The sequence below is a fragment of the Cynoglossus semilaevis genome, chromosome 4 (assembly GCF_000523025.1).
Source record: "Cynoglossus semilaevis isolate Cse_v1.0 chromosome 4, Cse_v1.0, whole genome shotgun sequence".
NCBI lineage: Eukaryota > Metazoa > Chordata > Actinopteri > Pleuronectiformes > Cynoglossidae > Cynoglossus > Cynoglossus semilaevis.
Window position 1 is genome coordinate 1,600,891 of NC_024310.1, and position 13,608 is coordinate 1,614,498.

The following is a 13,608-nucleotide window of genomic DNA, read 5'->3' on the forward strand; positions in this document are numbered from 1 at the left end:
GGGGGGGGGGGGGGGGGTGGCGGGGGCTGCGGCTCCAAGGACAGACGGACGGAGACTGGGACACAGCCCGTCCATGTCATGTTGTCACACAGCTAGGATAATTAGGCTAATTGAATAGACCAGGGACTCAACACTAATGTCATCGTCGGGGGGCCGGGGGGGGGGGGGTTTTTTTTTAATTGTTAATGGAAAAATGAAGACGTCTGATACAGACCGTGTTATAGGAGTACGTGTGACCAGATGAACCGGTGACATCACAGCTGCTCATTAGCATCAATACTTTTTAGTTTTGTTTTTTTTTTTTACTTTCCTAAATGTGACCAAACAAACGTCTGGTGAGGCATGCTGGGAGTTGTGATGATATTTGAAGTTTGAGTTTCTCAGGTGAAACTAAAACATTTGTTGACTGTGATTCTGAGGAACGATGAGTTTTCGTGGACACACGGCGTAAAATGCGCTAAAACTTTTGAATCTGATTATTTTACAGAAGTTTGACGTGAATGAACTGAAGCTTCTTCCCCCCCCCGATGTCCAACCCTGTATCAAGTTAATTGCCCCCAGGGCTTAGTCGTCCAGTTGTTATGGTAAGAACTCACACAGGCACAGTAAACCCCCCCCTCGCCCCCCCTCCTTGAAGTTGTGAACATTTGAAGTGTTGATGCACATGAATGGGTTGAGGCGCTGCCACGGCAACCGCATGGCAACGACGCGGCCGGGGAGTCGCCACATTGGTGTTACTGTGACAACGCGGTTAACGGCGCGCACTGGTGACAAAAGGATGCTAACGTTGTTAACGGCGCGCACTGGTGACAAAAGGATGCTAACGTTGTTAACGGCGCGCACTGGTGACAAAAGGATGCTAACGTCCGCCGTGGTCTTTGAAACTGGTCGCACTTTATTTCACTCAAATGAAAATCGTCCGACCTGTCGATCAGTGGTGGTCAAGATGAATGAGTGGGCTGTCGTTTACTGACTGTCGTTTACCGACTGTTGTTTACTGAACAACACCACGGGGGGCGGGGGGGACAGAGGTCGTCCAAGTAGGTCTGGATTATCGGCACAGACTGGTCCACATGGTGCAGTGGATTATGGGTTCAAGTTCCAGTGAGAAAACAAAACGTTAGGTTCAGTTGAACAGTCAGTTTATTTTAGTTGATTATTTGTTTGTGGTTTTTTTTGTGTCATCATTAGGGACCGTATGTTGATTACACTCCTCCACTTAATGACGTTAAAAATAACAGTGAATTTTTTTATTTTTTTCTTGGGGTGAAGTTGACGCCGTGACCTTTCTGATATAAATTTGATGAATGTCTCACAGCAGCAGGTGTTAAATCCAAGGAGTGAAATTAATAAAAAAATCAGACCAGAGTCAGAGCCACCGCTAATAATGAAGCACTTTAAATTTAGCCAAACTCCATCATAATCCTAATTTAAAGCTGCGCTCCTGAAAAAGGTGGCCTAATAAAGAAGTAATCGAGTGTCGTAAAAAAAAAATGAGGTCATTTTATTTTTTTATATGCGAAAAAATAAAGTGATGCTCATAAAACTTTCAAATGCAGAGGGAATAATATATTTATAATTTAATATTAGCACAATTTATTAACAATTAAATCCTTACAAATTCATCTGATGTGAGGATTTGAAACATAAACAACAAAACGAGCATTTTTTTCATCCGTTTCCTGACTGTCAGTGTGAGTCCAGTTTATTGAAGTCAGTCTGAAACACTTGAATTTGAATTCTCACACATGTACATGTCTGGATTGTTCTGGAGCCTTAATGTAAAGTGACCTGGACGCCGGTGATGTCACACCCTCCATTCATGAAGCCCATGAATAATTTAGAAAAAACGGCCGGCTCAGTGAACCGGCAGCGAGGAGAGGTGGAATGTAAAGTGAAAGGCATCTCTCTGCTCTCCCTCTCATTCGCTCTTTAAACACCACCCCACCCCCACCCCTCCCTCCTTCCCTCCCTCCCTCTCTGACTCCCCTCCCTCCCTCCGCTCCTCCATCTCTTGTCAGTCGGCAGCCGTGAAATTCTGTGTGAGGAGCAGAAATAGCGGAGGGGAGAGCGCGGTCTGGATGTCAGTGGACGATCAGAGGAGAGAACGATGGAGAGGTTCAGGAGTAACAGAAGAATGCCGAATCAGGAGGTAGAACAGGAGCAGAGCAAAAGGAGGAGTTAGACAAAAGAGGAGGACACTGAACGGTGGAAGGAGAATTCCCAGCGTCCCTCTCTGCTGCTCTGGGCTTCTTTTTTTTTTTTTTTTTTCTCCTCCTCTGCTGCGTCCACTTCCTCCTCCTCTTCCTCACATCCTTCTGGCATGCTCCGGATCTCGTCCACCCTCCTCCCTTCTGTCCTTCATCCTTCACTTCTCTCTCCTCTTCCTCCTCCTCCCCCTCCGTCTCATCCTCCTCTCCTCACCCGCGGCTCCAGTCGCTGAATGAAGCCATTTAAGCTGAGGTCGATCACTGCGGCGCCGCTCTCTACATGGCTACAACCAGGTTAGTGCCGGCGGCCGCTGCCCACTCACCTGCCTGTGTTCAGTGTCTGCGAAATGGTTGGTTCTCTAAGCCTGTCAGGATTGGCCTGTGCCAGGAGGAGGAGGAGGAGGAGGAGGAGGAGGTGCACTGGAGACCACCACGGCTTCTCCTTTGGCAGGTGGTGTTAAGGACGGAGTAAGCCGGTTATTAGGAGATCAGAGCTGCCCAGGGAAGATCAGTGGATCTAAGCCTGCTAAAAAAATCCTCCCTGCTCCTCCCTGCTCCTCCCTGCTCCTCCTGTCTTTGTGTCTCTGTTTGTGCGTTCAGTTTTTGTCTTCCTCCCTTCGTTGACATTGAGAGCGGCGGCTTCGTGTCGTGCACAGAGTTGCGGAGCGTGGGATGATCCGTTGGATGAACAGCTCGTTGCCGGGGGCCGACTACGAGGACATGCTGGTGTTTGAGTGTGTGACGGTGGCCAATCAGGGCTGTCGATGCCTGCAGGGCTGCTACGGCGAGGTCTTGAAGGACTTTGAGTTTGACACAGGGTATGACGTCCCTGTAGGGGTGTAGCGTTTGATATCGTGAAGTCACTTCAGCTCCTGGATTCATTCACCGTCTGAAGTTTTTCAGTGAAAGTGAACTTGATTTTGTCCAGTTGTTCCAACCTGTGGCTCGTGTGTGTATGTGTGGGTGTGTGTGTGTGTGTGTGTGTGAACAGGTCACCAGTGCTTTTTCAAACCAAGTAGAACTAAAATCCCAGTGCCTGATGGGTATTTTCCACCGTCAGCAAAACTGTAAAAAAACAAGCGGGCCCCCCGCAGGACGGCCCCGGAACTGTTCTGTGTTCTGTTGTGTTCTGTTGTGTTCTGTTGTGTTCTGTGGTGTTCTGTGGTGCGGCTCAGTATTTGGACGGACTGATCCTGGTGGATTTACAGCTTTGGAGCTTAGACAAAGAACGGACTCCGACTGACGGCTCCGTTGTTCGAGCACTGCGTTTGTTTGTATCTACTTTAATTATTACTTTTTCTTCTTCTGCCCTTCGTCTGGTCACATGACCTGTGTGTTTACCACGAGGCCTGCTGATTGGCCTCTTGGACCAGACTTTGTCGTAGGATGGTCGTCTGAAATTTTAAAACAAAGTTGATGATATAAAACAACTGACGATTTAAATAAGTGATAACTGTCACTGATTGGTCCAGGTCGTCACCGTGAACGTCTTAATCACTCACTCCCTGGTTGAACAGGCAGCAGTGTTCTCCTACTGGTCAAGGCCGTTCCCTATGTCCTCTATAGGGGGTGCTATAAACATCGTCCAAATCAGCTACTCCACGAGTCGAGTGATATTATTATTATTATTGTGATTACTGTGACAGAGAAACCTCAACAGGAAGACCAGAGAGCACGACCCCTCAGTATGTGACCCCCCCTCACACCTCCTCCCTAAACGTCACCACATGTTTTTGATCTTTCTTATAAACAGAATAAAGTCTGACCCAAACTCTAACACCTTCATTGTCACCTGAAGAACGGAATATTTCACTTTTATCTTCGCCTGTTTCTTCGCACTTTTCTTTAATTGGAAACTTTCCGACCACTCGTTGAACGTGAAGGCGACGTGGAGCGTCGCTCCTGTGAGGTCATCGACTGGTTTGTTGACTTTTAAAGTTGACTTTTTGTGTTTCTCGACATTACAGTAACTTTATTGTGAACAAAGTTTCAGTCTGAAACCGCGACGGTTCCTGGTCCAAAACAAAACACATGAAACGAACTCTGTCCAGTAACCGGTGGAATATGGCGCCCACTGTTGGTTACAGCGAATCAAACAATGAAACCAAACATAACAAAGATCCAGAACCGTGTGACTGAGGTCGAAGCTTCAGTCTTGTTCTTCGCAGAATCGTTTCAGTGTTCTTTACCGACTCCCGATCTGCGATCGTGTCTGAGTGACAGTTCACGTCACTCTCTTTGTTTCCTGTTATTATAAATATCACATTTAAATAGTTTATTTTAAGAGCCTTTCTCTGATACAGAGGTGAAATAAATACGTCATGTTCACACACACACACACACACACACATCCCAGTCCTTATTTTTGGAATAGCGGTCTTCCGGCGTGCAGCGCCTCAGCGTGACGTAGCGTCTGCCACGTTAGCCTTCTCGGCCGCAGCTTCTCTAACAGAGGAGACACTGAAGAATATTCAGTCACATACTCTGAATATTTAAACCTCTCTCTCTCTCTCTCTCTCTCTCTCTTTGCTCACTGTTGCTATAGCGATATTTAGCTCTATGGTTGTGTGGGCGGTGCTTGGTCCAACATGGCTGCTCCTTAGGTTGTTAGTAAACTCTGACCTTTTGACACCTCAACAGGAAGACCAGAGAGCACGACCCCTCAGTATGTGACCCCCCCTCACACCTCCTCCCTAAACGTCACCACATGTTTTTGATCTTTCTTATAAACAGAATAAAGTCTGACCCAAACTCTAACACCTTCATTGTCACCTGCAGAACGGAATATTTCACTTTTATCTTCGCCTGTTTTGTCTCACTTTTCTTTCTTAATCTGAAACTTTCCGACCACTCGTTGAACACGAAGGCGACGTAGAGCGTCGCTGCTGTGAGGTCATCGACTGGTTTGTTGACTTTTAAAGTTGACTTTTTGTGTTTCTCGACATTACAGTAACTTTATTGTGAACAAAGTTTCAGTCTGAAACCGCGACGGTTCCTGGTCCGAAACAAAACACATGAAACAAACTCCAGTCACCGGTGGAATGTGGCGCCCACTTTTGGTTACAGCGAATGAAACAATGAAACCAAACGAACCAAACATAACAAAGATCCAGAACCGTGTGACTGAGGTCGAAGCTTCAGTCTTGTTCTTCGCAGAATCGTTTCAGTGTTCTTTACCGACTCCCGATCTGCGATCGTGTCTGAGTGACAGTTCACGTCACTCTCTTTGTTTCCTGTTATTATAAATATCACATTTAAATAGTTTATTTTAAGAGCCTTTCTCTGATACAGAGGTGAAATAAATACGTCATGTTCACACACACACACACACACACATCCCAGTCCTTATTTTTGGAATAGCGGTCTTCCGGCGTGCAGCGCCTCAGCGTGACGTAGCGTCTGCCACGTTAGCCTTCTCGGCCGCAGCTTCTCTAACAGAGGAGACACTGAAGAATATTCAGTCACATACTCTGAATATTTAAACCACTCTCTCTCTCTCTCTCTCTTTGCTCACTGTTGCTATAGCGATATTTAGCTCTATGGTTGTGTGGGCGGTGCTTGGTCCAACATGGCTGCTCCTTAGGTTGTTAGTAAACTCTGACCTTTTGACCCGAGCCTGAACGGGGAAAATAATTGTCTCTAACACGGAGGTCACCTGTGAGTCAATCAGAGGAAGTCGGATTCTCGTTCGGTTAACTTTGTGTCTCCTGCTCCGCGACTGAAAAGATCATTTCACTTCCATTAGTACAGGCATAATTCCAGCAGGGGGCAGTTGTAAGTCCTCCTGTGGTCTGGACGCTTGTCTGCGTTTTTAACCTTTTTGGCTGAAATTCTAAACCTCTGTGTGAATGGAGGAAGTTTATGGTAGAAGTTTGTTTTGTTTTTAATAATTAAATATGTTTCTCTGGTCAGAGACACGTCGACCTCTGACCTAATTACATTATGTTTTCTATCTATTCTAGTCCACGTGTAATCTGAGGACGGTACAGACAGAGGGACGCAGCACGGACCGATCGATCAAATCCCTGAGGTTTTCACGGTCGATTCTTTTTGCTCTTCCTGGACTTTAATGGAACGAGGTCTCGTAAAAAAAACCAGGACCTGGTCTCAGGGTCTGGTCTCAGGGTCTGGTCTCAGGGTCTGGTCTCAGGGTCTGGTCTCAGGGTCTGGTCTCAGGGTCTGGTCTCAGGGTCTGGTCTCGGTCTAAGTCCCTAACAGCCCTGCCGGGTTTCATTAAGGATACACGTAGATGTATTTAATGTGCGTGGCAGATGTGCGAGCTAATCGGCTAACGCTCTGAGCACCGGCTCTGAGATCTGCAGGATTATAATCTCAGTCTGTTTGTTTCGTTTTCAGTGATGATGTAATACTGTGTGGTATTTGTTACTCAGGAGTACAGGCGTTTGTTGTTGTGTATTTACTGCAGGTCATTGAAGTGTTTCTATAGTATCAGCACCCGGTGGCACTTGTCAGTACTGCATCAGTTTTACTCCGAGTTACTGCAGACGATTCCTGAAGACGTGAACGCCTCACGCTCTGGTTGGTACTGAGTTTAACTATTTAACTGCTTAAGCCTGTAGTAGCAGCATCAGCCAAACGTCGTGATGTCACAGTTACTATCATACATATGCATTATCACCCCCCTCCCCCGCCCCCCACAGCGCCCCCTGGCCCCCACCCTGTGAAGGCTCTGCCGTGCCCTTGGCTTCTTTTTTTCCTGGTGCGTCAGAGCCGACCCTGTCAACACGACCGCTCCGAGCTGCTGTAACAGTAGATCAGTGATTCAGGGCCACCGACGGACGCCATTGGCCGACAGTGACGTAATGGTTTGAACCGCGGCCTGTCAGATTACCGAGCCTGGAGGTCGAGAGGTCGGCTCTGATCCCGAGCAGCGACTCTTGTTTGTTTCCGTCTCTGCGTCTGTGACTGTGGGTGAGGTGACGTCAGGTGACGCGTGACACCGTCACAGGTTGTCGGTTCAAAACCCTCATTCCCAGCTGGCGGTGTTAAAGGTCCTGTGGACCGAGGCTTGGACACAGTTTCATCGTCAGACGGACGGAGGTGTCCACTGAGAGGAGCTTAACGACAGTAAATGTCACGACGTTTGTGGGGGAAAAAAAGTCAGGATTCTGAGAAAAAGAGTTTTTTTTATCATTTATTTCTTCGCTGTCGTTGTTGTTGTTGTTGTTGTTGTTGTTTCCTGTATCAGCCTATCAGGCTGTAAGTGATGTAACTGTGTGTGTGTGTGTGTGTGCGCAGACGCTGTCAATATAAATGAGTTAACGTCATTTCACATCTTAACGTCGTTACAGAGTCCGACTGTTGGATTAACGACGGACTCAGACGTTTACTACAAATTTATGTTTTCAGATAAATAATCAGTAAATGATGAATATTTAGTTATTATTATTCAGTTCTTTTGGAATTGGAAAGTTTATTTCTTAATATGAAAGAGATGTTGATAATATAAATAATAAACATCGAAACAAATAAAAAAAAGCTTTGTGAAATAAATCATAATTCTATCAACAAAGGAAAAATGCAAGCATGGAGTAAAAAAAATAGTATTTATTTCTATAGTATAGTAGTAGTACTTACACATACTCAATGACATTCTGGAAAACTTGTCATGTAGGACAGTAGCTACAACACTGGAGGTTGTTTTTAGGCCAAAATCAGCAAATTAATTAATTAAGAAATGAATGAATGAATGAATTAAATCTCTGAGTTTGAGCTAAAACTAGAATTAACCAAATGTTGACGTTTTTCCTTTAAATAACGAGTCCTGAACCTGGAACCTTTTCAGTCTGGACTCATGTTTGATGAAGCTGAAGGTGAACCCATGTTGTGAGGCCCCCCCCCCCCCCCAGTTAACCTCTTAACCCCCCTCTCTCCGTTCTCTCCCCCAGCACTGCCAGTAACTCCAACAAGAGCACACCAGCCTGCTCTCCGGTCCTACGCAAACGTTCGCGCTCTCCGACTCCACAGACTCAGGAGGGCGAGAACATGGTGGAGAAGGGCTCGGACCACTCCTCAGACAAATCCCCCTCCACGCCAGAGCAGGTGGTCCAGAGGACGTACTCCCTACAGTCAGCACGGAGCGGAGGAAAGAACTCAAAGGTGAGGAGGAAGAACAGGTTGTTGTTTACAGGAAGCGCAGCCTCTGGGGCTAACACGTAGCCACGTTAGCCCCACAGGCTAAAATGACCTGAACTCCACCAGGTGTCGCTGTTTGTAGTCAGTCAAGTGTTCATCACAGAATGATTGATGTTCAGACCAGTGATGGAGGAACCAGGGTTCTCTCACTTCCTGTAGGGATTTGATCAAATCATGGAAAGGCGTTCATATTTTAAAAACATCAAATCATCAGTTTAAAAACAGACAAAAAAAACTGTTTTTACGAAGACAATTTAAAGGTCAAAGTATTTATATTTTCAAAGAAATCCAGGAATGAACCTTTAGTCTGGATTATTCATTTACACCACAGGCCAACGACTTCCTGACCTTCGTCTTCTTGACCTTTTTAACTGTGAACTTGACTAAAGAAACAAATTGAAGTCAATGGTTTTATCGTGTTATTTCTTCAGTGGTGCCGTAGTAACGTTCACTTTTCACGAGCGTAGACGCTGCCCTCTTGTGGACATGTTTTTTTTAATATATACTCTATAAGGTTTGAGGTTTTTCTCCATATCAATGAGTTAAATTAATTTGTTTAAAAAGTTTGTTTTGTGTCGTTGACTGTGGTGATGATTTGGTTGGATTATAGTTTTCTTAAAAATCCCTGCGTCTTTTTCTCATTCATCTTTGTTTTGGTTTTGTTTTTTTTCATTTGAACTCATTTAAAGCGAGGACTGGTGTTTTCTGTCGTCTCTCCTCTCACTGATGCGTCATGTCATGATAACGTTCTCCATCTGAAACAGACTGTTCAGTTCCTCTGTACCGTCATCTCTGTTCCCGGAGGTTAATTTGATTTTTTTTTGTCTCCTTTTTTCTTTCTTTCTTTCCTTCTTTCTTTCTTTCTTTTTTCTTCTCCTGTCTGCATGCTAGTCTCACAAGCGACTTTCCAAAGTAAGCATTACTCTATTTTTCTGTTCTTCAAATATTTCTGTGCTAGCCTTAAATCCCAGTGTCACTCCTCGCCTGTCTCTTTGAACCTCCGTCATCAATGACCATATTTGGACATCCAGTCCAAACCAAACCTTTAATCCTCCTATTGTGTTGTTTTTTCCACTCTCCTGATTTTCCCAAACCCTAAATATTCACTCTGTTATTCTCAGTGACACTGTTAGACAGTCCCTAGTGGTGTCGTTTGGTTATTGCAGGCACGTTTGTTCTGATTAGGAGGAAAGATTCAGTGCTTCAGATCTGTGTGACTGCAGAGAGATGAGTTCCTGCCAGGATCCTGGTCCAGGACCTGCAGGACTGCATCTCCCTCCCCCACCTCCTCCCCCACTCCCCCAATCTGCCTCCCTCTCTGGCCTGCAGGACTGCATCTCCCTCCCCCCTCCCCCAATCTGCCTCCCTCTCTCTCCTCACACCTGCTCCTCCATCTTGTCAGTTCTCTAAACTTTCTGGCTCATCTTCATCTTCATCAGACTCCACCCCACTTTTTTAAATCACTCGTTAAATTCACGGCTGAGCCGTCAGAGGTGTTGGGGGGGGCGGGGTCCGTTAAATGGACAGGCAGAAATAGGACAGAGGGCGAGAGATGTGACGTTGAAGGGAGAGAGCATAGCAAACAGTTGAACCGTCAGCGCTGTGGCCCCTGAGGTCACATGACCTCAGATGATGTCGTGGCCTGAGTTCATTCAGGACAGACATGATGAAGATGATGATGATGATGATGATGATGAGGCACAGCTCGCTGAGGGACTTTCTAACACTCTGCCTTTTCTTCCTGTTTCTCACTGCTTTGGTTAATGTTTTTTTTTTCTTTAATTTTCTTCCAGTATGACAGACTAAACCTGATTAAAGTAAGCATTCTTCTTGCTCTTTCACTTGACTCAGTCACAGTTCCTGCCGGCCCCAGTTCAGCCCCCGGCCCTTCACTTCCTCTGTAGCTGTCAGACTGTGGGATCCCCTAGAATAGTTCCAGTCCTCCTGTCTTTTCCTCCAACATTTAAGGTTGTTTGTTTAATTAAATTATTTTTGTAATGTATTTAAAAAAAACATATTTTTCATATGAATTTTTTTCATTTTCAGAGAGATTAGTGAACTTCTATGTCACATACTGTCACATACTTCAACATTCATGGTTGCTACAGTACGATGAAAAATAATCATTTTGTATTGTCTGCATTTTCCAAGTCATTTTCAAACATTCATTGTTGCAGCGTTGCCTCAAAACGTACAACTTGAATTTAAAGTAAATGCAAAAGCTTTAAAAACCGGTGCTGGAGCTGCTGTGTCAAAGGTTAAAGGTAGAGGTATGAGATTTAAATAAAAAAACCACACATTTCAGACACTGTACGTCAGGACGTTTTCATCTCTGTTAAATTTAGACTCATGTACTTTAGTAAATATTAAAGTCGAAACGTACTTTTTATTTCATTAGGTCCTTCCTTTCATTCCCGTGGGTTGTTACCAAAGGTTCAACATATTTAAGGTCAGAATAACTTCATAGGTCATAAATCCTTTACTTAAATCAGTATTAGTTTTTTATTTTATCAGGATGAATGGACTCCGCTCAGTGGTCACTCAGGGAAAAGCAACAGGAATCACTGACTGACTGTGTTTACAAGAGAAGACATTAACTTTTCACCTTTGCCTCCTCCTCGTCCTCCTCCTCCTCCTCCTCCTTCCTTGTCTCCCTCTGAATGTCTCACCTGCATGTTCCTCCTCTGGGATGCCTGCTCTTCAGATTGTTAAAGAATCTGTTGTAATGATACAGTAACAGTTTAGCTGCATCTTTGTCGCCCTCTGCTGTTGTAAAGCTGTATCTGACTCAGTCGACTGAATACTGTACCATCGTATACTTGAGGTTTTATGTATGAAATATTACTTTTGACTTTTGTCTCACATAAATTTGGACTCTTTGACTCCTTTTTTATATTTTGAAATAATTCTGTTTTGGTTTTTGTAGGTTTGACATATTTCACTGAAACTCTGAACTCTGCTCTCTCTGAAAGGATTATGACGTTGACTGTTAAACCTCATACTGATACTGTTTTATACTTTATTAACACTTCACTTATAATTGTAATAATCATCCATTTTCTGTCTCTGTTTCTCTCTCTTTTCACAGAAGAGCCAAAGCTGGTACAACGTAAGTCTTTTTTCTTTCTTTTTTTTAACTATTAACTGTGTGATGACGTCGCCTTTTACGGGTGTAGTTTTTCCTGTTTTTATATCTTCTGTGGAATTCCTGCAGTGGTTCCGTGTCTTTTCACTGTAGGACACTCATATGAAACAAGGTGGTAAATGGTGGTGTAATTCTTAACAATCACCACCAGATGGAGTGCTAGCAGCAAACTTCCCAGTCCTTATCATCCCTCCATGACGTCAGCCTTTACTCTTGGGAAGCCAAAACAATGCGTTAGCTGAGACACAGGGGGGTTGAACACGCATGCTCAGTTCACTGCAGTCTCCAGAAGTCGATTTGTTTATTCCTCTCTTCAGTTTCATGGTGTTTCCGTTACATTCTTATCCCCTGAGTGTCCACTCTCCACTTTTCTCCCCAGCATGAAAGACAACACATCCTGAGAGTAAGCATGACACGTATTCTTGTTTGACCTCTGACATTAATAATCCGCCGGCCTGTTTGTCAACCCACTGACCCGCCATTGCTGCCGCCACCTGATACTGTAGCAGAGCCAGACCCTGTTCAGGACTCTGGTCTGGACCCTGGTCTGGACTCTGGTCTGGACCCTGGTCTGGACTCTGGTCAGGATGTGTTCACGGTTTATCTGTGTGGATTTTCATTAGTTTATTTGTAATAAACCAAATCAAAGAAAAGTTGGTGCACTTTCTGAACAGTGCAATTAACACTGAAGATCAATAACTGATCGAACACGTGATTCATAGACAGAAAAAAAAAACGTTTTTAACACTTTTAAACTATTCCCACCGGTGATACTTTGGCTCCCTCTACTGGTTCATGGCAGAAATGTGAGTTTCTGAATGAACTGTAACTCACGGTGTGGCTGATAAATCGACTTATAAAGTGAGCCGTGGACAGCTCAAGCACCCGGGGAGAAGTGCCTTGCTCAGTGGACCTACCACTGCCCGTTATTCTTACAGAGACAGACCTCAGTTTTTATTGCATTGTTAGTAAAGATTCCAACTTTTCTCATCAAAGTTCTGATGTTTTTGCCGACACTTTCCTCTGGTGTCGAGCCAAGAGCCTGACACTGAAGAAAGTTCTATATCTGGTCTGCAACAGGTGGTGGCGCTGGCAGCACTGAGTGTTCTGAACTAAACAACCCACCACACCTACAGACCGGTCTGTAGGTCCAGGGCCCAGATGTTTGGTCCACAGTCATGGGTTTAAAACCCAGACTTATTGATCAGCTTTTGTAATGAATTAACGCTTCATAAATACCATCTAACAAACGTCACACTTTAACACTAATATATTTTTATATAATTCCATCATGGACTCGAACCCAACACCGTCTGTGGCCTGGCTGCAGATCTGACCCATGAAATATAAAAACACATTACTTCAAATACTTCTAGAACCTTCTGAACCAAGGTCATGTGTCTGTGTTGTTGCCTCTCTGTGCACGAGCCGCTCTGCATGCTCGGTTTGACCTCGTGCACTGGACGTGGCGATGATGACCTCCCATGGCGCTGAGGTCACGGTGATTGAACCTGCATCCGTCCCAGAGTGAGTTCTAAGCCTGTCACAGTTCTGCACGGTGGCTGCTGCGGTTCACTTCACGCCGGGGTCGGCTTCTAACGGGTCGTCAGTACCAGGTTGTTGTGGTTACCAGCAGGGACCCTCACACACACACACACACACACACCCTGGTTTTCAGTACCAGTCGCCTCCATCCCCTGGTGTTTGTCCAGCGAGGTGATCATTAACCAGATCCATAAAGTGGGCGTCGTCACCTCAGCCCACGGCCAGGTGCATGCTGGGAGCTGGGACACCTGCGTCAGTCCTTCTGTTTTATATTTGATTATGTTGACTCACGTCCAGGAGGGTGTGCTGTGGTCAGGGTTTGATCCTCAGTCTGATCCACTGATCCACAGTCTGGTCCACTCTCCAGGAAACAACTGGGTTTCCCCCCCCCCCGGGGGGGGGGGGGGGGGCAATTGTTTGGTAATCCCTGCTAAAATTAGAGCTGCCGTCTCTGGACATGAACCTGACCCCTGGTCTGACCTCAAGACCCAAACACACATACATGCCTTCATACCAGGATAATGTGACACAGGGGGGGGGGGGGGGGGGGAC

General features: G+C 45.3%; 1 protein-coding gene across 1 annotated transcript in view; it reads left to right on the forward strand.

Annotated features, from left to right (window-relative positions):
- gramd1bb (GRAM domain containing 1Bb) overlaps nt 1–13,608 on the forward strand; it is a 71,857-nt gene that overhangs the window by 50,818 nt on the left and 7,431 nt on the right. The window contains 3 exon segments of the mRNA XM_025054951.1: nt 8,120–8,330; nt 9,258–9,278; nt 11,455–11,475. Of these exon segments, the coding sequence (XP_024910719.1) occupies nt 8,120–8,330; nt 9,258–9,278; nt 11,455–11,475 (253 nt within the window).